General features: G+C 47.7%; 1 protein-coding gene across 3 annotated transcripts in view; it reads right to left on the bottom strand.

The window, feature by feature from the left end:
• Nucleotides 1-23497, bottom strand: part of HCFC1 (host cell factor C1) — a 771113-nt gene that overhangs the window by 512275 nt on the left and 235341 nt on the right. For all 3 annotated transcript variants that reach the window (XM_069645438.1, XM_069645439.1, XM_069645441.1), the window contains exon 7: nt 16537-16716. In XM_069645438.1, coding sequence (XP_069501539.1) covers nt 16537-16716 — 180 coding nt within the window. The remainder of the gene's footprint in view (nt 1-16536; nt 16717-23497) is intronic.

The following is a 23497-nucleotide window of genomic DNA, read 5'->3' as shown; positions in this document are numbered from 1 at the left end:
GGTAGACGTGAATCCCTTCCCTCCTTAGACTTGCAGCCACTTACGACATTAACTTGAAGAGCCTCGGGGCGGAGGTCAGCCCAAATGGCAGCACTCGAAATTGATAATGAGAGTTGCCAATTGCGAACCTCAGGTATTTCCTGGGTTTGACATGGATTGGCACATGGAAATAAGCTTCCTGAAGGTCCAGAGATACCAACCATTCCTGGAACTGAAGGGCCTGAAGGATCTGAGAAAGAGTTACCATCTGGAATTTGTCTTTCCTGAGGAATTTGTTCAAATCTTGCAAGTCCAAGATGGGTCTCAGTCCTCAGTCTTTCTTTGGAATGAGAAAGTGGCACCTTTCTCTAGCAGGTCTAAAATTTCCTGCAAGAGGAGCGGATCTGGAGCTTTTTGAGAGCTGATCCCCGGTGGATGACTCTGAGGTATGCGTAGGAGAGGCAGGCAGTAACCTTGTGCAACTGTCTCCAATGCCCAAGCATCTGACGCGATAGCCTGCCATTCCGCCAGATGTTGAGTTAACCTGCCTCCTACAGGTGTCTTGTGAGGGAAGTCCTCAGAGTGGTTTTGAGCGCGGCTGATGCAGATGCCGATGGTAAAGAGGCACCTGCTGTTGCTGCGGCTTTTGAAAATCTACCCCGTCCACCTCGGGTAGTTCTTTGTCCCCTTTGAGCCGGTCGTCCTCTACCTCTTCCGAATGCCGAGTAGAAGCGAAAGGACTTGCCTCTCTCAGAGGTTCCTGTGGGACGAAAAGGTGTCTGACAGATTGCAGCGCCTAGGGATTTTGCTGCTGCCTTTCATGTTTGCAGTTTTTCTAAACTGTCATCGCCCTTATTCCCAAACAAAGAAGAGCCATCAAATGGCATGTTCAAGAGCCTGGCTTGCACATCTGGGGCAAAACCAGATTTTCTCAACCAAGCAAATCTCCTGGTTGTTGTACTTGCTGCCATTGCTCTCCTGATACTGTCAGCCGAATCAATGCCCGTCTGGAGGGATTCGCACATAGCGTCTTTACCGTCCTTTATGATATTTAGGAACGCCTCCCTTTCTTCTCCCTCCGGGATGCAGTCAGCCGCTGTAGAAGCACACTCCCAAAGTGTATGGCTAAATCTAGCAAGGGTGCAAGTAGCGTTAATAGATTTTAACGCCATGCTACATGCCGAAAAGACTTTCTTAGCCATAGCATCGTATTTATCGTCCCTGTCCTGTGGGACGGTAGGGCAAGCAGTCTTGATGTCAGTAGAAGATGCTGCCTGTACCACCAGACTTTCTGGGGATGGGTGTTTGGACAAAAACTCCGGGTCTGCAGAAGATACCCTGTATTTAGTAGACAGTTTTTTTATTTACTGCCGGGACGACATCTGGGGTTTCCCAGTTCGTCATGATTTTTCTTTGAAGAGCTTTATGAAAAGGTACTACAGGATCCTCCTGTGGACCTTTATCAAGAATATCCGTGAGGTCATCCTGCTGGAAAGCCTGTGAAGGTGTTGACCACCCCATAAATTCTGTGATCCTGGCCATTAAGGCTCTATAAGGGGTTTCAGCATGCTCCCTCGGGTCTGGCCTAGCGAACTCCACCTCTGGGGAAGTGTCTAAACCACTTGCCTCATGTAAGTAATCATGGAGTTCCTTTAATCTGCGTTCCTCTGAGGATAACTCCTCTTGAACTGGGGTTGCAGATCCCTGCAACTCAAATGTCTCTTCTTGGTCAGATAGTTCTCCCTCTTCCATAACTGAGGACATTGTTCTCAATTGGTCTGAACTCACAAAGGGTGTGAAACCCATCTCCAAGGCAGAGGGTGCCAAACTTGTTGTAATTGGCCTCGAAAACGTCGATGCCGTCGACACCGAGGGCTTCGAACGTGGCGTCGAAAACAAAGGTGGAGGCCTCGAGGTCCTCGATAGAATTGGAATTCTGCTTGAGGATCTCGACGTCATTGAAGACCTGGGAATAGCCACTGGGTGCGCCGCAACCGTGACTTTCCTTGGCGTCGACGCCGGTGTTGAGGATGGCGTCGAGTCGACGGACCCGTGCCTCGAAGGTCCCTTCGACAACGGTGTCGAAGACACCGACCTCGGCGTCGACGGAACCTTCGAAGAAGGATTCGAGGTCTTTGCTTTACTCGAGGGTTCGTGACACGCTCGAGAAGCTTCCTTCGCCGGGTACTGCGACTCGCAGCGTTTTGGACCTTCGGGTCTTTCGACCAGAGCATCGCTCTCGGCAGTCTTCGAGGGGGTGGAGGCCGCTTTCTCGACGACTATCATATTTTTTCGGAATTCCTCCCATTCAGCCCGGGAACTATGTTTCGTGGGGCAAGGGATTCTCTTAGGTGAAACAGAGGAAGAGGAGGACGAAGAAGGGGCTCTTCGGCGTCTCCTTTTCGAGTACTTCGATCTCGAGGAGTGATGGGACCCGCTTCGAGACCTGGAGCGCGAATGGTGACGAGGAGACTAATGTCTCAACTTCGTCGAGGAAGAAGAAGCTTTAGAAGTCTTACCTTTTTCCAGCTTCCCCCTACGCTCCTTCAGGGCCTTAGCTGTCATGGACATACAGTCCTCGCACTCCGAACAATGGTGTTCAGCTCCCAAACACCACAGACAAACTCTGTGAGGGTCAGTCAGCGACATCTTTTTTCCACAGTCTCGGCATTTTTTAAAGCCGGACTGAGGGGTCGTCGGTTCAGACGAGGAAGCTATCGAGTATGGATCGAATATCTGAGGAAATTGGAATAATTCTCTACGAAACTGAGCAACGATATTCCGAGGCACTGAGTAAGCGCGGAAAAACGGAACTGAGCAACGGACGCTGCGCGCGGCCTTTATAGGCAGGATGACGTAGATGTCGATATGGCGGCTGTCGAGGGACATCGACTCGGCGGACATCGACGCGCAGCGCCCTCTAGAGAGAAAAAATTTCCGAGGTCAGCAAAGCTGGAAAGAGATATCTAAGATAAGGAATACGTCGGAGGACACAATCCCTTCGAATCTTAATACTGAGGTACCCCTGACCATCTGTGAGTGCATGGTCTTCCAAAGTGCGATTCTGACCAAAACTTTGTGGGCATCCAGACGAGCCTACAGAAGCAGGAAATCGTCGCCCAGAGTTTCCTCACAAGAGTTCAAGACCAAGGGATTGAGGAACTTCTAACCAGAGCAGTGTGTTCTTTGGCGCGGAGAAAAAGGCACCAAAACTACAAAAAGCCACTGAACAAAGGGGAATCCATTGCAACTGAGTCCCTCTCTCGAGTGCTGCCACAGGAGCCCACCAGACACCCTCCCTTTCGTCACAACCAAGAACCAGGAACAAGGTTCTGCTGCACTGCAACCAGGTGGCATCCAGCTGGAACAAATTCTTCAGTTCACAGGTACTGTGGAGTTTGGGGCACATCAGCCTCTTTGCCATTTTTGGTTCTTCCTACCTTGGGAGTGCAGTTTTACCCTATACTGAGTTGACCTCAACTGACTTGCAATGGCCTTTCAGCTTGTGCTTCAAGGTGACTCCTCTTTAGTTGCTGTGATTGTTTTCTACTCAATCTACTGACTAAAGACATTTTCTAAGAAGAGCGCATCAGAACTTTGAACTGGCCCAATGACTTTGGCTGTCCTGGCTCCCTTCTGAACCTATAGGCTTTGGCAGTGCTTGTTCCCTTACAGGTTTTAATTGTTCTACACTATTACTGCTGGGATAAAAGACTGCCTGCATCCCTTTTGGATAATCCAACTATTTTTGTTGAATACCAATATGTACTGATCCAACTCTAAGCTTTTCCTCCTTTGTAACTCAATACTGCAAAGGTAATACAAAATAAATGTTATACCGACCTCAAACTTGCAAAGTCATACCGGACAGAGACAGTTATGGAAGAAGAAACAAGAGGAGAGTCAGCACTGTGGTTGTAGGATAGGGCAGCACAGATCACTATAGCTTAGCAGAATGGGAGGAGGGTTTGGAACCTCAGGGCTTACTGTACGCCCTGGGAGTCTGCCTGGCAAGGAGAGGCCGAGTTGTGGCAGCAAATGTGTTCCAAATTCTGGATCTGGTGATTAAGGGGTATAAGTGGGACTATGCCATCAACAAGGAGCAGTATATACACAGGGGGTTCTTGCTTCTCTTATATGAGCAGGAACAGATGCTGATGCAGAGCTTCTGACATTCCTCGAGCAGGGTTTCCAGCAGTAGACAAGGTCTCCAACAGTCATTTGCTGTTAGCCCGCTCGGGAGGTAGAGAGTGAACAGCACACCGACATCAAGAATCCTTCAAACTGAGGGAGTCCGCCATTGACAGACCATCCCTCGAAACAAACATCAGTCCTGAGCTATAGGCATCCAGTGATAGAATATGGCAACTTTTCACAAGCCAAAAGAGGGACAAGAGAACCCTCAGGTCTTTGAGGCAAAGGGGGGGTGGGGGGGATGAGGGGGGGGGGACCAAGCCAGGTAAATCGCCACCAAATGACTATAAGTGGGGATATTTACTATATTGGCGCTTTCAGACCATAGATTTTTGGTATTATTGAACTACTGACCGGACATTCTGGAGGCAAGTAAAGCCCTCTGCTTAAATTATCTAGCTTGGTGCTCATTTTTATGGGAAAATTGATCAGTCCCGAAGACTATCAGTACTGGTAGACAGTCTACCTTCGTGAATTTCTTGTATTTTCAAAGCTGCACAGATCACTTTGAAGTGTGGGTAGGATACCATGGCATCTTTATAAAATACTACTTTTGTAACTTTGTGGTTACAATTAGAACATGTTCAGGATAGGATGGTGGCAGTGGTTATTTTTTTGTGTTTTTGAAGTTTCACTCTTGGGCTTTCATTTTATCGTATAATGCCATGAAGAGTACGATATACTCTAAAATCGTCGTAAGGAACAAGTTACTCACCTGCAAGGAACAAATTACTTACCTGTTCTCCAGCATGGCTATGGCATGGATTCACATGCTCACGAATATTCGCAGTCAGGCTGGGAATCCTCGGTAAAGGAAAAAAAAAAAATCAGTTTCATGTCTGAACTGTCTTTCTCCTAACAACCAATCACTGAGCTCTGGGTGATACTGCCCCCAGCCAATGACTGCCCTCTACCTAAGCTCATGCTTTGGAAGCCATCTTCAGATTTGGTAGCACGTAAAGTGGCAGTTGGATCAAGAGAAGAGCCACAGAATGGGTAGGCTGGAGGTAAGTAAGTTACTTGTTCCTGCTCCAGCATGTGGTCTGGCATGGATTCACATGCTCATGAATCAAGAATGCATAGCAGTACACACATGCACAACCACAGGAGGTGGCACGGCTCAACATAAGCATCTCTTAACTCCTCACCAGGCTCACCATCAAACGAACAGTTTTCGCAGCACTGCTTGGCCGACTCTGGACTCCTCCCTGTAATCTATGTCGACGCAGTCGAATCTCGTCAAAGTGTGTCTACCTCCACGTAGCAGTCCTGCAGATGTCCTGCAGGGGCACACCAGACAGGAACGCCGTAGTTGCAGCAATCGCTCTGGTTGATGGGCTCATGGACGGCCAGGCAACCGTCGGTTTGCCAACCGGTGACAATGGGTAATGCAGCCGGAGAACCACCTGGAAATGTAAGCCTTGGTGGAGGGCCTTTACATGGTTCACAAGGCCAAGTTTCACAAAAAAAGTTGCAACGTCTTCCGGAAACACTTTGTGCTAGTGTTATGGAGAATTCTCAAAAATGTGCCAATTCCCTCCACCTTAGAGACCCCCAGCAACTTTGCTGGATTTTGAGGACTTTTTTTAACCAGGGGAGAGCGAGACCCTTCCCCCCCCCCCCCCCCCCCAACTCATGTATTTTAATGTGATCTTATACGCCGTTTCTTTTTGGTTATGGAGTCCAACCAACTTCTTAGGCATCTTTCACAATTGTGTCAAAAAAGCACCTTCAGTGCAGTGCCACGGGGAAGTCTTCCAGATTTCCCAAGGTTTAAATACCTTCACTGGGATCAACTACTGTTTCCCAGAGCAGTAAAGAGAAATTGACTTTACTTAGCATTGTACTTGCTAGACCCTGCACACCCTATCTTGCAATAGAATGCTGGAGGGGTTACCCAGTATCCCCTGTGTCTAAATGCTCATGTTACATTTTTTATGTTACCCTTTCCTCAATTGACTGGCTGGTGGCAGTGGTTTCGTTTTGAACTACCTTGGTTTGCATTTATTATGACCATTCGCGGCTCTGGTAAAGTAACCGCGGGAGCCATCTTTTTCAAAATGGCGTACAGTCATCTTTGCTCAAATGGTGCCCAGTCTTTTTTTGCCAGGTCTTGGTAGAAAGGTCCTTCGAGTTTTTTTCTGCGCGCCAAACCAGGTTTGGTCTCTTTGTTCATTTCGCCTGTGGCAGGGTTTCTGTGAGAAACCCACCTCTGGCTCCAGTGTCTGGGGTAGGCAGGAAGTGAGGGAGGTGCCCGGAACTCCCTGTGCTTAGTCTCCTAGGAGACCCAAATGCACTGTGGTGATTGGCTGGCTGACTATCCAGCAAGGACAGCCACCCTGCTGGATGAGTGGCAGCTGGGCTGGAATGAATGGGAGAGAACTGAATAAAAGCCAAGTCTTTTGGCTTTTATTCAGCCAAAAGACAGCATTGACTGCTGGAAAATGAAACCAAAGAAGAGCTTCAAGAGGACACCTACTGCAACTCCTAGACCATTGGTTTGCTCGGTGAAGCCTTGCTGCAGTGACTACTTGCCAAGTTCGCACAGACAGAAACCCCTGCAAGGATGACTTCTCCCTTTAAGTTGGTGGGACCAATCAACTCCAAAGTAAGACACCTGGACACCCACCTTGGAGCAGGTTCAATTTCCTGAGAGTTGCTGCAGGAACCGTATAGCCAGGCAGAGGGACACCAAGATTTTGTGTGTTACTTTTAAGCTGGCCTTAAAGATTTTGGAAGATCCTCCGGACTCACACTAAGCAGGGCTGACCAAGCATGAACCCCTACAGCAGAGTGCAGGACCCCAGAAGTAAGGACAGTCCACTGCGACAGCCAGGAACCACGCTTATTGCCATTTGCTGTACCGCAAGGAGCTGAAACAGTCACTGAAAGTAAAGTTTGCCGGTTGCCAGTTTTGACAGTGCAGGAGTCCCGACGTCCTCACTCTGTCTCCACGACTGAGGCCCAGGAACAGTGACATCTGCAGAGCGGCACAGGAACAGAAGTCATCAGCTGCATTTTTTCTTCTTTACCAAGGTACTGTAAACAAGTCTAAGAGAACTTACCTCTTACTGTGGAAGTGCTTGTAACTTCTGCAACTCACAAGTCTAATCAGCTTGTGGCCCTACATTTGATTCTTCTTTTTATCAAAGACTCCTAAGAACTTGTGCAAAGACGTTTCCATTTGCTTACCTGAAGTGCTGCATCCTATACAAAGACTTTCGGCAATTGACTTTGGCTTAGCCTATTTAACTGAATGACTCTTGTAGGAGAATCTAAAAGTATTTGCCTGCTTAAGAATATTTGTGGTCTGTTCTAATAACCTTTGACTTTTGCCAACTTTTTAAGAGAGTGTTCTGAATGCCAACAGCATGTCCCCAGCACCCTCGTTACTCAAGTCACCTGTGGGTGTAGGTTGTGTCTGTGGGCCATCCCGAAAGGGTCTGGTCTGATTCAGAAACTCAGTGTACAGTATTGAAGTGTATTTGTGTTTTATTAGTATATTGCTCCCTTCTAAAGGCGGCTTTATAATTGACTGATAAACAATTATTAATTTATGCAAGAAACCTTGAGTGTAAGTTTATTTGAATACCTGTAATTTTGAAACTTTGTGTAACTACTACGCTCGCATTTACCCTCTTGAGATAAGCCTGGCTGCTCAACACGCTACCAAAACTGTTTAGTACACGCTTATACCAAAGGTTGTGTTGCCTATACCTGTAGTCATAGTGGTTTGTAGTGTTCCCAGAGGGTACTGCATTCAAACTTTGCCTAACAGTGGTCCACATAGAACTTCAGCGCTCAAGCCACATCCAGCAAGTGCAAGGTCCTTTCAGCTGGCAACGAAGGAGTCAGAAAAAACACAGGCAACACCAAGGGCTCGTTTAGATGAAATTCGATCACATCTTGGGCATGAAGGAAGGGTTTGTCCGCAGCACCACCCTTGTGTCGTGAAAAGTCAAATACGGTGACTTACAGGACAGGGCCTGAATCTCACCCACTCGTCATGCGGAGGTGATGGCCATGAGGAACAGGGTCTTACATGACAAGATCTTCAGTAGAACGGTCTGCATAGGTTCGAATGGAGGGCACGTGAGCCTAGTCAGCACCACATTGCGTTCCCACACCGGGGTTGGAACCTTCACCGGCAGGAACGAAGGGAACAGTCCTTTGACAAACTTCTTAACCAGATGGTGTGACCATAACTACGACCATACCAAAGATCTGGAGTCTCCGGAGATAGCCGCCAGATGAACTTTGGAGGCATGGGACAGTCCTGCTTTGGCCAACGACAGCAAATATGGTAGTACCTGCGGAGCCGTGACTCGTAGAGGGCCGATCTTATGTGCACAGCACCAAATGGCAAACCTCTTCCATTTATGTTGTAGCATTTTAGAATAGATGATGCTCTGGCCTTGGCAAGCACCTCCTTACAGTCCGCTGGGAGATTGTAACCCCCGAAATCTAAGGCTGCAGGAGCCAGGCCTTCAGGTTCAGCAATCCTGGGTCGTGGTGCAGAATTGCCACTCCTTTGTTGATGAGACGATCTGCGACCATCAGAAGCTTGACAGGAGGGGACGCAGACATGCTGAGAAGGTCCGGTACCAGATCTGCCTCGCCCATGCTAGTGCGAAGAGAATCATCCTGCACCGGGACCGTCTGAGTAGATTGAGCCGAAGAAGCAACGGCAACAGAGGGAACGCATACAGAAACAGGCTGTCCCAGGGGAATGAGAATGCGTCCCCCATGCTCCTAGGCTGGGGAAACCTGCTGGCGAACCTCCAGCACTTGGTGTTTGTCGCCGTCGCAAACAAGATTGATCTGGGGATTGCCCCATCTGCAGAAGAACTAGTCAGTTATCAAACTGGAAACATTCTTTCGATGGGAAGTTCCGACGTATTACTCCTCCATCTATGACAGTTGTGTTCCACAGCTGTGCACTTAGGAAACTTTTCAGCAGAGGGCACACTGCGTCAATGGCATCGAGCCGATGTGCCTCGAGGGGCTCCATTGAGGGTCAAGGTCACCAGATGTTATTTATAGGACGCACGGTGCCCGTTACCTCTGTTTAGTTTTTCCCCCCTAGAACGTGTAGCACCAGTCTCCTGCCAGTAGAACTGCCTACAGCCTTGCAGAAACGGAAGCTGTAATCACAATGGAAATTCTGCAGAGGGGCAGGCTGGGAGGGCGATGTGGAATACGTCGGAGGAACATCCCATCGAAAGAACGTTACCAGTTTGTAAGTAACTTGTTCTTCGACGGGATTGTGTCCTCCGATTTATTCCACATCTATGACAGGCTCCCAAAGCAGTACCACACTATGGAGGAGGGAAAGAATTTAGAATGTGAAATTTAGAGTACCCAATCAAATGGCTGAATAAAGGACGTCCTTACCAGAGGCCAAATCCTGCCCATGGATGGAGTCCAGGGAATAGTGTTTAACAACAGTATGGACAGAGGCCCATGTGGCTGCTTCACAAATATTGCGAATAGGAACACCCCTTTGTAGAGCAGCGGAGGCTGCCACACCACTAGTAGAGTGAGCCCGTAAGCCTACCTGAGGGTCCTTTCCCGCCAAATGGTAGCATTCAGTGATAGTCAAAAGAATCCATCTGGTCAAGGTCTGGTTGGAAACAGCCTGACCCAAGCAGTACCCAGCATTACCCACAAAAAGCTGATCATCCACTCTGACCCGGGACATTCGTGAAAGATAAAAAGCTCAAAGCTCTCCTAGGATCCAACCTATGGAGCCTCTCCTCTTCCTTACTAGGATGCGGAAGAGGATAAAAAGGCGGAAGAATCACCTTCTCGCCCAAATGAAATTCAGACAACCTTCGGAAGAAAAGAAGACCGCACCCGCAGGACAACCCTGTCCTTATGGAACACAGTAAAGGGTGGCTTGGCAGAAAGTGCCTGCAATTCACACTGCGTGCGGAAGTGACCACACCTAAAAACAGTTTCAAAACGACAACAGTGTCCGCGGACAAGTATGTAAGGGCTCAAACGGAGCACTTACCAGAAACTTTAAAACCAAATTCAAATCCCAACCCGCTACCTAGAAAGGGGACGGTGGAAACACATTAGACAGTCCTTTCAGAAACTGAAATCAAAGGTATCTTAAAGTAAGAACACTCTTCAGACGAGCGCTTAAATATGGACAGTGCTGCCAGTTATCCCTTAATGGTACCCACTTGAAGGCCCTTGTGGGCTAAAGAAAGCAAAAAAGACAACACCACAGGAATGGAACACTGGAAATGATACACATTCTGTCCCCTGCACCAGTCGCAGAACTTCCGGCAATGGTACAGGGACTTAGGTGCCGGCCGCCTGGCCGAAAGCAACACCTCCATCACTACATCCGGGAGGTCCCAATCCTTGTATCTCAACCTTTCAGATACCAAGCATGAAGGTTGAGAGACCTGACCTGTGGAAGGAGAACCTGGCCCCCCCCTCCCTCCCTTCCTCCCATGAGAGCAGATCGCCTCAGTAGGGAAGACGGCGTGGAGGACAGATTGACATGTCGAGAAGGTCCAGGTACCACGCTCTCCTGGCCCAATCCGGAGCATTGAGGATCATTCGGGAACCAAACCTCCATAACCTCTGCAACACCTGAGGAATGACGGGGACTTCAGGAAATGCGTACAGCAGTGGGAATGACCAATCCACCACAAACGCGTATCCTAAGGCTCCTCTTGGAGGAAATTCCCTTGAGCAGAATCTCTCACACTTTGGATGACACTGGTGGCAAAGAGATCCACTTGTGGGGTCCCTCAAAGGGCAAAGATCTCCAAAAGGACTTCCTGCGCCAACTTCCACTCGTGAGAGACCATGCTCTGCCTGTTCAGAACGTCTGCTGCTGTGTTTTTGTCTCCGGCCAGATGAACTGTCGAGATCGAGATTTCCTGCTGTATGGCCCAGAACCAGAGCTGCATCGCCTCCCTGTACAATAGGAGTGACCCTGCCCCCCCCCCCTTTTGTTGAGGTAATGCATGGCCACTGTGTTGTCCGTCATAATCAGGACAGTCTTACCCCGCACAGACAGCAGAAAAGCCTTCAGGGCCAGCCTGATGTGTCAGCTCTAATAGATTGATGTGGAGTCTGGACTCCGACCGAGACCAACGGCCGCTGGCTGTCAACTCGTTGGCATGAGCGCCCCATCCCGTGAGGGATGCATCCGTCACGATGGTCATCTCCGGCCATGATTGCCAAAACGGTGCCCCCTTCATCAGATTGTCTTCGTCAGCCCACCATAGAAGATCCTGGGCGACAGAGTGGAATCTGAACGAGATCCGACAACCTGCCGGAGAACTGCGACCACTGCATCGAGAGCCCACTGCAGGGATCTCATCCGCAGTCTGGCCTCTGGCACCAGAAAAATGCAGGATGCCATGAGGCCGAGCAACCTTATAAACTTGAATGTCGGGAGACTCTGGGCACGTCGAAACTTGTCCACCATCTGCAGAATGTGATGAGCCCTCACCCGTGGAGGCGAAGACTGCCCCAGGGACGGGTCAAGCACTGCTCAGATGTATTGGAGCCGCTGGGAAGGTGTCAAATGTGACTTCTTTAAATTTAGGGAGAAGCCCAGCTTGTGAAGGGACTAGCAGGTGACAGATGATCCAGGGCTTGCTCGGGAGAACGCGCCCTGATCGACCAATCATCCAGGTAGGGGTAGACGTGAATCCCCCTCTCTGGAGGTAGGCTGCCACAACCACCATCAGCTTGGTGAAGACGCTCGGGCGGAAGTCAATCGAACGGCAGGACCCGAATCTGAAAGTGCGAGTCGCCAGCCGCGAACCTCAGGTACTTCCTGTGCTTGGGATGAATCGGCACATGAAAGTAAGCATCCTTGAGGTCTAGAGACACCAACCAATCCTGAAGTTGAAGGGCCTGGAGGACTTGAGAGAGTGACCATCTTGAACTTGTCCTTCCTTACAAGCTTGTTCAACCAACTCAAGTCCATGATGGGTCTCAATCCCAAGTCTTTCCTTGGGATCAAAAAATATGGGGAATACCATCCCTTGTTCCTCTCCGCATAGGATTTCCTGCGCAAGGAGCGGATCTTGACGCTTCAAAGAGTGCTTCCCCGGTGGATTGTCGTGAGGCAGCTGAAGGAGGGAAGGCAGTAGCAGTGGGCTATGATATCCAGAACCCACACATCTGAAGTAATGGCACGGCATTCTCCGAGATGCTGCGCAAGTCTGCCCCCAACCGGCGAACCATGGGACATGGCCTCATGACTGAGCTTGAGCGGCTGCAGCAGTGCCTGAGGGCAAAGAGGCAACTACCCGAGCGGCTTTGACGCCCCAAGTACCTTGTTTTCCACCACAGGTACACACAGTGGCCCCTTTGACTGGCAGCTCCTCTCAATCTACCAAAAGAGGAGAAGAAGTGAAAGGAACCTCCCCTCCATTGCTGTCCCCTACAATGAAAAGGCGGAGGTTGCATACTTCGCTGCAGCTTTGGAGGTCTGTAACCTCTGAATGCTCTCCTCAGCCTTGCTGCCAAATAAATGAACGCCATCAAAGGGCACGTTCAGAAGACGGGATTGCACATCAGGAGCAAACCCAGATTTCCGCAACCACGCAAACCTGTGTAGTACGGTGCTCGCAGCCATGGACCGGCTGACAGTTTCTGCCATGTCCAACCACAACTGAAGGGATTCCACATAGCATCCTTGCCGTCACACACAATGGCAAAGAAGCCATCCCTTTCCTCCCCCTCGGGAATATGCTCAGCTGCGTACGAAACAAGTCCACAGAGTGTGAGTAAATCTTTCCAGGGCACATGTGGAGTTTACAGCTTTCAGTGTCGAAGCACTTGTCTTCCCTATCCGGAGGGATGGTAGGGTACGCCTGCTGCCTCAAGGTGGCCGTAGCTGCCTGAACCACCAAACTCTCAGGAGTGGGGTGAGTAAACCAATAGCTGGGGTCGCTAACAGATGGGCGGTACTTCTTCGCCAATTCTTATTGACCGCCTGAATCGACTTCAGGGCCTGCCAAGCTGAGGACACCCTTTTTTGCAATGTAAGATGGAAGGGCAATACCGGGTCAGAGGGGTGGACCTTGTTCCAAGATGTCAAGGTCATCCTGAATAAAATCCTCAGGAGGACTGGACCACCCCGGTATTCACAAACCCTAGACATGAGTCGCCTGTAGGAAGAGTCTGCATGAGCCCCCGGCTCAGGCCTACCAAACTCCCGGAGAAGTATCCAGGCCAATAGCATCATATAGGGACTGCCGCAACTCCTCCAATGGACTGTCACCCAACAACCCCAGAGCTTCATTCTGAGAAACAGGATATTCAATGTCAGATCTTTCCTCCTGCTCAAAAATGTCAGGAAAGGCTTGGAAAAAGCCAAATTGACAGAAGAGGCTGTGGGGCCCAATACCGGCCTCCCAGACCCAGAGGAAGCCCCAGGAAACCACAGACATATGACGCCCAAACAGCGCCGAGGACTTCGACGCCAGAGGCGTCAAGAACATAGACGTTGAGACTGTAGAGGGCTGAGACATCAGAATCCACACTGAGAAAGTCGACGCAGAGACTATGCTGCTACAGGCATGGGCTGATAGGACGGAACAGCATTGTCCGAGTCAGACGCTGAACGAGTCGACGCCGGCGTCAATACCTCCACAGGTTGCAACGGTCTCACTGGGGACGAGGACCAAGACCTGGACACAAGTCACTTGTGACTGCTCTTTTCCGCACAGGACCTCAAGGGCTCCCGGTGCAAGCCACGGCGCGAGCCCGAAGGAGTGCGAGCTGCGGATTGAGAGCGTTCTCTACCGACTTAGTGAGAAGGCACGACCGGAACCATGCCTTGCAACTGGAAAATTGCAATCATTTGCTTTTTAAACGCCGCCCACTCCTCTGGCGTCGAGGACTTTGTGGGACAGGCAACCTTACGCACAGCACCATCCTCGAGAGGACAGGGAAGGCGACCGGTGTCGGTGCTTCCGAGAGTGCTGCAAAGACGAGGAATGGCGGGAATCACTCCAGGTCTGAGAACCTCGAGCTTCCTCCCGACGCGGAGGGTCACCCCTCGAGTTGGTGGAAACCCTAGAATTTGATCCAGTCTTATGTGACTTTTTTTCGATGGCTTACCTGCACAGAGCTTCCCGTTCCTTTCACGCATGGCATTGGCTGTAAGAGACTGGCATTTGGAGCAGTCGTCTGTGTCATGCGACTCCCCACAGGCACCATAAGCAAATACGGTGAGGGTCGGTCACCGACATTTTGGACTTGCAGTCCCGGCAAGTCTTGAACCCAGACCTTGGAGTCGGAGGGATCGAAGTAATAGACATCATAAGACCCAACTTCTAAGAGTATTCTAAATGCCAACAGTAAGATATTAATGTCCCGAGCACCCTAGCTATTGAAGTCACCTGTGGGTGTAGGTTGTGTGTGGGCCATCCCAAAAGGGTCTTTACTGATTTTAGAAACTAACAGTGTACAGTATTGAAGTGTATTTATGGGTTACTATTATATTGCTCCCTTCTGAAGAAAGCTTTATAACTGACTGATAAATTAATAAAGCTTTATGCAAGAAACCATGAGTGTAAGAGTTTATTTGAATACCTTTAATTGTGAATCTTTAACTCCACTACAGCTCACATTGACCCCTCTTGAGATAAGCCTGGCTGCTCAACACTCTAGTAAAACTGTAGTACAAACTTATACCGAAAGGTTGGGTTTCCTATGCCTGTAGTCAGAATTGTGTGTAGTGGTCCCAGAGGGTACTGCATACAAACTTAGCCTAACAGACTAACCAAAACTAAATACCATGTAAAAAAATGACCTCTGCATCCGCGTCGCCATGACCACCCACAACTGGGCCAAGCATAGAAGTGGGTTGAATAGATTACGTAACACCTAAAGTGGTCTCTATTAAACGTGGAGGAGGGAACAGAGTAAAGGGGGAGAGGGCTCGGTAAATCGGTTCCTACCCTCCGCCCTCATCTCATCCATTGTTTACATGGGCTTAAAGTACTGGCCCCGTCTTCCGCTTTCCCAAAGATCGGTGGTAGTGTGCTCAAGGACCAACCCACCTCCACCCCAAACCCCTGAAGCCCATACGCATTCTCTAGTGTTGTGGAGAGAGATACTTATCTGCACATCTCCTAACTTTTATACACCTAATCTACCAAATAGCATTGCACAATCCAATGGTAAACCTACCTGAACAGTAGATCTTGTGGGACTAGACACGGTCACTAGGCCCCATTTCATCTGAGGGCTGCCCTCACACTAAGGGCTAGGGATGCACTTCTCGGATTGCTAAGTTTTCACTGTAATTCTCTACTTGATTACATGTGTGTTCCACAGTTATTGAAATTGCTTATAAAATCATATGTCAGTGTTCGAAATTGCTGGGAGCTATATAGCTGCTCCTAGCCCAGGAGAGCCTGTTTAGCTTGAAATCAACAGCTACCAGGAACTACTTTCAGCTCTCCCAGCCAACTGGTGCCTTACTAACATACATGTGTGGCATTAACCTTCAGTATTTGGGAAGGTCAATAAAGAATTAGGAGATCCTTATCTAGCACACATTTAAAACAGAATGTTTCAGAAATAATGGCACAAAGTTAAAGTGTGCATCTCATGTGTGGAAAGTAGATCCGCTGTGCACGGAGCACTCACTCCTGGTTACCCAGTGGTAGCTCCTGCTTACTTGGTGATGCCCGACACCCGGGAGCCGGTAAGATCTCCTGCTCATCCAATCTTAATTTTTAAAAAACCTGTATGATGCTATTTAACTGCCTTAAAGGTCTAATGCAGGGGTTCTCTAGAACCCCCCCCCAATAGTGAAGGCATATATGTATTTGATTATGTTAATACTTTCCTAAAGTTTTTAATGCTTATTGTGCATTTTAAAGGCCTAATAAATAGTTGTACATTTGTATAATTCTCTGTCTAACTGGAATTACTGCCATGCTCTATGTGTCTCATTGTATTGCTAGACGACACATACCTCAGTCTAAATCTTTTAGCTCTACTACATTGATTTGGCTGGACATCAGTGACTTTCCTGTTTCGCCATAATAGGTGGGCTTCTACAAATCCATCCCATGGTTGATCCTGAATATCCATCTTAACAGAAGGCATTATAGGGAGCAGACTTGCAGACAAGCCATTTACAAAGTAGCACAAAGGTGTCATCTGACCCATGCCTGTTCACTTACATTTGCATTGTGACTTGTATTTCAGCCAAATGCCACATAGTGGCTACTATCCTTTCATTCTCTGAAATATGCACATGTATACTTGCATATAAAAACACGTTTTGGCTGTGAAATATCAATAAGCAGGTGGGACTTCATTACATAGAAGGCAAACAAGATATACATGCCCAAAACTCACCAGTTTCCAGGTACCAGAGGTCCTTACAGCAGACCTGGTTGTTCCATGCTTTACGGTAGCCATCTCTGCCACTCCATATGTAGAGGCGCGTGTTGATGGCCACAGCGCAATGGCCTGCCCGAGCTCGGGGGATGTTATCCTCCAACGTATCCATTAGGATGTGCTCCCACGTCATGGAGTCTGCACAAAAATGGAACATCTGTGATCACTATGAAATGTGAAACAAATATTCATTCCCCACCCTTAGGATAGGGAACTAGAACATTTCAGATGTAAAGAGAAGCAACATACAAGGATATTGCCAACAGCACATGTTTAGCAATATGGTTTCAAATATTGTTGCAAGTGGTACAACTGATTTTAAAAAGAAATGTCTCAGAAGCTTAAATCAAGAGGCCAACCAAGAATGACAGCATCAGAGGTGGGGTGGGGGGCAGAGATGGAGGGGTGTAACAATATGATAATGTGTGGGCTTCTTAAATGGTGAGACAAATTACTTACCAGTAATACTCTTTGTAGCTTTTATCTGCAGAATCTGCTTGGATTCACAGGCTTTCCATAGGCTGCCATCTAGTGGTGGTGCAGAGTATTACATTTTTTTAATTAAATGGGGCGTCAACTGGGCCATAGCAGTAATACTGTTGAAACTCTGATGTTTGAAGGATAAGGGGTACCTGCACACTTGAAGTCCTCAGATGGCTTTCTGACACGTGAAGAATGTGGTCTCCCTTGTGTGCGTGTGTATACCTACTCGTGTGGTGAGGATAGGTGGGTGCATATTTTAAGCAGGTACAAACTACAGAAAGACGATTACCGGCAAGTAATATTTGTCTTCTGGACCTTGTGAATCTGCTTAGATTCAAAGGCTTTGCACAGATTAGCAAGCAGTATTTAGTGAAAGAGGCAGGGAGCGGAAGGACTGGTAAAGAAAGTTTTAGCATTGCTTGACTAACTTGTGGGTCTGATGTGCATGTCTACACAAGTGTTTTGTATGAACTGAACTCCAAGTTGTTGCCTTGGAAATGGCCTCCAGGGGTACATTGACCAAAATGCAATGGTTGTCCCTGTACTTCTTGTGGAGTGAGCCCTTGGTGTGCATGGTAATTCTTGGTCCCTCATCGAATAGCACATTAACAATCCACCTAGTAATAGTTGCCTTTGACTGAATCCCCCACCCCTTCTCTCTGTCGCAACGGACACGAGCAATTTGTTTTTCGTATATTCTTGGTTTTGTCTACGTAGTACATTACTCCCCTGCGTACCTCTAGATCATGTAGTGTTTTTTCCTCCTTTGCTCTGTTGGTTTTGGAAGAAAGCAGTCAATTCAATTTCTTGGTTCCCGTGGAATTTAGATATGAATTTGGGCAAGATTCTAGGGTGCATTCTTAAAACCACTTTGTTTTTATGAATGATGAAGAATGGTACTGAGAGCTTGCAGGTCACTTATACTTCTATTAGATGGTAAAGCAATGAGGAAAGCCACCATGCATCTTATCCCCTTAAAGAATGTGTACGTGGGATCAAAGGGATGTCCCATGAGCCAAGTGAAAACAGTGTAGGTTTCATCCCAGAGGGATGTGGGATACTGGTGGGTGAATTTATTTAACACCAACCATAAATGCGTTAACTGGTACTTTCCACCATGCCGTTTGTTGTGATATGGTGTATGCCGCTAAGGCTGCCAAGTGTACCTTAAGTGAATTATAGGGGAGCCCAGAGTCTAGTGAGAATGAGATATAGAACTGCCACTGAAGCCAAGCAATCTATGGGATTGGTTTTGTTTCTTTAACACCAAATAAAAAGCTTGTCTATTTGTTAAAATATAAATGTCTTGTTTTTGGGTAGGATAGCCATACACCTTGTGGGAAGTTGGAGTTGGCCAAACTATGATCTCGGGAGCCATGTTGCTATGTTAGTCATCTGAAAGTTGGGTGGGTGACCGGTTTGCTTTTCTGCTTTACAAGGTTTGGTATTGGGTGTAATTTGATAGGTGGGTACAGAAACATGTGTATTAGGTGTGAGAACCATGGCCGTCTTGACCACATTGGTGCAAAGAGTAAAAGTTGAGCTACCATGCTGTGTTTGGTAGTGGTGGTGTAGGACTGTGTGCCGCCAAAGTTTCCCCTCAGGGAAACATGTTGTAGGCTTTTCAGCATGTTATGTTCTTTTCTAGCTTTTCCTTGTGCTTTGTCTACAGCTGTCTTGAACAGGCAGTTTCTCCGAGGTTGGCCTGCGTTTCGAGCAAGCATGCTCCTTAATAATTGTTGCCCCTGTAATAATTCTGCAGTCTACGCGACATACAGAGAGTTCTTAATTACCGCCCGTTATTTTTAGTATTTGCTGATCTTATTGGTTCTGCTACGATCAGTAAGCTTTTCAATTACATCCCATTGGCCAATCATGCCGCGCCATGAGAGCTATTGAGTTAGCAATTTTTCATTTATAGGAGGCGGTTGTAGCAATTCTCCTCCCAAAAGCATAGATCTTTTAGATTGCCTTATCTGGTGGGAATCCGCTTGATGAGGACCCCCCCACCACCACATTTTTCTAGTGGTTGTAGCTACTATGGAGTCTTTGTGCTGGTCTCCTATGTAGAGGGGGGACAATAGGTACCGACCTGAGTTTTTCAATTGTTAATGGGTCTCTTCTCCACTGCGTATGAGAGATGGTGCATTCTCTTTTCACACCAATCTTTATTCATGGGATAGCTTGTGATGACAACCATCTCTCCTAGCACATCTTCAATTAAGTAAGCCTCTTCCAGTGGTTCCTATATGTGAATATTGAACCTTCCTGCTGCTCTCTTTAGCAAGTCAGCATATCATGATTGGTCCTCTGTGGGAGAGGATTAGATTATTTTATCTCCAATGATGGCAGTGTACTCATTGGGGTCAATATCAATGTGTTCATCCTCGATCTCCTCTTCCTCCCTCCCTCCACTACATCTTCCTCATCCTGTACCCCCTTCCACAGGCTGTGGCACTATTTTTGCTTTTTTTGTAGGGACATCAGATTAAAGTCCAGCCGCCCCTTTTAGTTGGTAGCCTGCTGCAAAAGTTCAAACACCATTCAATTTTCCCTAGCAGATTTGCGGATCTAGCCTCAGACGTTTCCTTTGCGATACCTGTACTTTTCTAGCTCCTCTTCCAACTCATACATACCTGTGGCAGCCCCTCTACAGATTTTTTTATTTTTTTACTTCCAGTCTGATGCATTTATTTTTATTTATTTTGCTCAACGTAGATGTCTTCCAGCGTCGGTTTATCGAATTCTGATGTGTTCTTGGTTAAAACGATACCGAAGTGTCAGACCTTGTGTTTGTGTGCCCCTGATGTGTCGGTCGAAAAGTCTTGTTTTTGACGGCAGCCGATTCTACAGATTGTTTACGGCATAAAAGTGGGGACGGACAAATGTGTGCGTTGGTGTTCATCCGTTCATTTGGGTTTGGGCTCTTGTGCAGCTTAATGGATGCCAGGGATTGTCTCGGCAGCACAACCAGACGTCAACCTTCCAGAGCTGAAGGCCGGCTGCGAAGATACCATAGTCGATTCCTCACTATTCTGCTCCAATCACAAAGCAGGTTATCTCAACCTTGAGGTTTTCCGCAGTAGCAATCTCACTTAATTTCTTTTCCGCCTGCATTTCCTAGGCTGCCCACCTTTTACTCCAATACTCATTAAAAGAGTTTGGCTTGAAGAGCCGAAAGGCCTTACAAGAGTCGCTGTGGTACCTTGGAAGAAAACGGTACGCACACCGAGCGTGCACTTCCAAGGGAACACAGTTTTACAGAGCGATCAAAATTTAAAACCAAATTCTCCATTGGCATGGTTGGGAACATGCACGCTAAATGTTATATGTACATTTGTAATGGGGTTGAAAGGCATTCTCCAAGTACATTGTAATTAGGAGAAAAAATTTCCCTCCCACACTCTCCCTACTGCATAGCGTGTTGCGTCTTTCAGGGTTTGTCTGTTACACTGCCAACCTAGTCTGTGTTCAGGTGTGAATTTCAGCAGGTCTTCAAGGAATGGCTCATCCTTAACACCTAGGTCCACACACCCTGCACGAGACTGATCTGCCCCCCCCACTATCTTATCCCTAGGCTACCAATTGCCCACCTTCCCCAGTTAGTTCCCCTCTCCTTTATCTCTGCTTCCCTCACTGTGTTCTTCCCCTATGATTTTAAAGTGCTCCGTTGCTTCCCAAAGTTAGGTCTGCGCACAATAAACAGCCTAAAAATTACTAGGCCTCTGTGGCAGAAGAAAATCTGAAGATGTCAACACGTGAAGCATCATGGGTACCCGTACATGTAGAGTAGCGATACAGGTACGCCCCCGTCAACACCCCTCGATTTAGAAAAAAATATGAAATGCTCCACACCAACCACCAAATGGCAGTCTATGCAAACCATGTGAACAGAAGCAGATTCACAAGCTCCAAAATCAGCCACTATCATTTAACTAAAAACTGAACAAAAACAGTCAAACGTTATAATCTCCATGTGGGCAGTGTTTGCATGCTCCTGGACCCAAGCAGTAGATGGCCATGCACCGACTGCTAAACCTCATGAAGATTACAAGTATTAAAGACAAGCTAAAGCTGTATGTCACTTATTAAAGTGAATTCTAGATTGTTCAAATTCCCTTCAAACCTAGAGACCCACAGCTCTTTTGCTGGACTTTATGACTTTTTAATGTTAACCCTGGAGTGAGACCCTTTTCTTACTCATGTGTTTTGACCTGATTTGGTTTATGTGTTTCCATTGTTTTTGGTGTCCGACAAACTCCATAGGCATCTACTTTCTGTATGGTGAGACACAGCACCTCACAGAAAAATGTAGTTTTCCCATAAGGTTTGAATACCTTTTCTTGTGTGAACTATTGTTCCCCAAGTATAATAAAATTAAATTAACTTTGCTTATCTTTGCTCTTAGTAGGTCCAGCCCACACCATCTTATGTGGAGTCATGTTTGCGGCGGGGTTACTTAGTAGCCCCTTATCCTACTCATGTAAAAAAATGAGTGTTACCCTCACTACTTTAAATGGCTGGTTGCAGTGGTTTAATTTTCCTACCATTGTGCTTTTCTACTGAAGGCTGAATCCTCAGCTGCCGTATAGCACCCATGGGTGACCATTTAATCAAAATTGCAGCGGATTTCATTTTTCTCAATTTTCTGTTTGCAAGGTCTTTCTTGGGTTTTACTTTAAGCGTTGAGGCAGATTTGAGCCCTTGGTTCGTTTTGCCTTTGGTGGGCTTCAGCCCTAAGCTCGCCTCTTGCTCCAGTGTGTCTGGAAAGGCAGGATGTGAGGGAGGTTCCCGAAACGCTCCTTTCCTTCGTCTCTTGGAACACCTGAATGCAACCAGTTATGATTGGCTGGCTGGCATTTCAATAGAGCCACTCTGCTGTATGATTGACAGCCTAGGCTGTGCATGAATGGGAGCAACCTGCTTAAAACGGTAAGGGTTTTGGGACTAGAGGTAGTCAACCACTGGGAGAAACACCAAAGAAACCATGAACAAAGCTTGCTGCATCCCCCTGGACCTTTCAATTGCCCGGTGAAGCCCTGCTACTGTGCTGAAACTCTTTTTTCAATTCAAAAGAGAAACTCCGGAAGGGAAGACTTCTTCCTTTGGGTTAATGGGACCAACTAACCCTGAGACGAACTCCACTGGACCATCTTCCCCGACTGGCTGTACTTCTTTGCTGCTGCAAGAACCGAGTGCCAGGGGTAGAGAACTTTGTATGAGAGTGCAACGTCTGAAATTCAGCTAGAAGATCCGGGAGTCTCCCAAGGACCCTCCAGAAGCAGGAAAACAAGAGTTTGAGTCCCCTTACCAGAGTGCAGGATCCAAGGAGTGAAGGAAGCCTAACTGTTAGGGAGAATTCTCATTTTATGGCTAATTTCCCTTACCTGTAGAGTCCCGCAGCAGCTTTGCTGGATTTGAAGGGTTTATTTCTTTTTACCTGCTAAGAGTGAGACTTTTTCCCCACTCTTATGCATTTTTTTTGCTATGTGTGTTCTAGGCTATTTTTGTGTTTAATGCCTATGGGATCCTCTCTCTCACCCATAGCAACCATCTTTATGCACGTGTTTCACAGCACCCTCCGTGCCTTGACACAGGGGTGTCGTAGCGACCCCCAGACTCCATATCCTGGGACTGACTGCTGTCTCCCAGGGCATGTAAAGTCCCCATTGACTTTACTAGTCGATTTTTATGAACTTAACCTGTACACCCCATCTTAATATGGAAGTACTGGAAGGGGTTAATAGTTTTTCCCCTATGTTAATTTTCGAGAGGGTACCTTAAAGTCCCACTCTACAAAGTTTCTGGCTGGTGGCAGTGGTTGCTACCTTTTATATTCGACTGCGAATATTTCTCTATGGGATTTTCCCATTGTTCGAGGCTACCACTTTTACTGACAGCCTCTAACATACCGTGCAGTTTATTTTATTACTAACTTTACTCCAGTAGGTTTTATTTGCCAGAACTTTGATAAAACTTCTTTCTCGAGTCTTACTCCATTTTCCGAACCCAGGTCGGGGATCCTTTGTTCGTCGTTTTGGAGGGTTTCTGCCAAGAAGCCCTCCTTTCGGCGCCACCGAGTCTGGGATGGGTCTGTTTGGGAGGGGGAGTAGAACCCCCGGACAGAGTTCCCACCGCAACTCAGGTCGCACTCTAACCTGATAGGCTGGAGGGTCTCCCGGCAAGAAGACCACTCCACTGTGACAGCTAGGCTATATGAATGGGTCTCTTTCTGCGTAAAAGCAGGGTCCTGAGGACTGGAAGAGCAAGACGTCGCCACTGGAACTACGGAACCGAAGGGGAGAGAAGCCAGAGACATCTTCAGCATCTACACCAACGGTGAAGCCCTGCCGGATCGTCTCACCACTTTTCTTCCACACGACGAGAGGAGATCTTAAGCGAAAGAGCCTCCTTCCTTTGAGCTGGTGGGGTCAAT

Source organism: Ambystoma mexicanum, chromosome 2p (assembly GCF_040938575.1).
Source record: "Ambystoma mexicanum isolate Mex_15411 chromosome 2p, UKY_AmexF1_1, whole genome shotgun sequence".
In the NCBI taxonomy this organism is placed as follows: domain Eukaryota; kingdom Metazoa; phylum Chordata; class Amphibia; order Caudata; family Ambystomatidae; genus Ambystoma; species Ambystoma mexicanum.
Note: the sequence above shows the minus strand (reverse complement) of the source record. Positions and strands in the feature narration are given on the sequence as shown.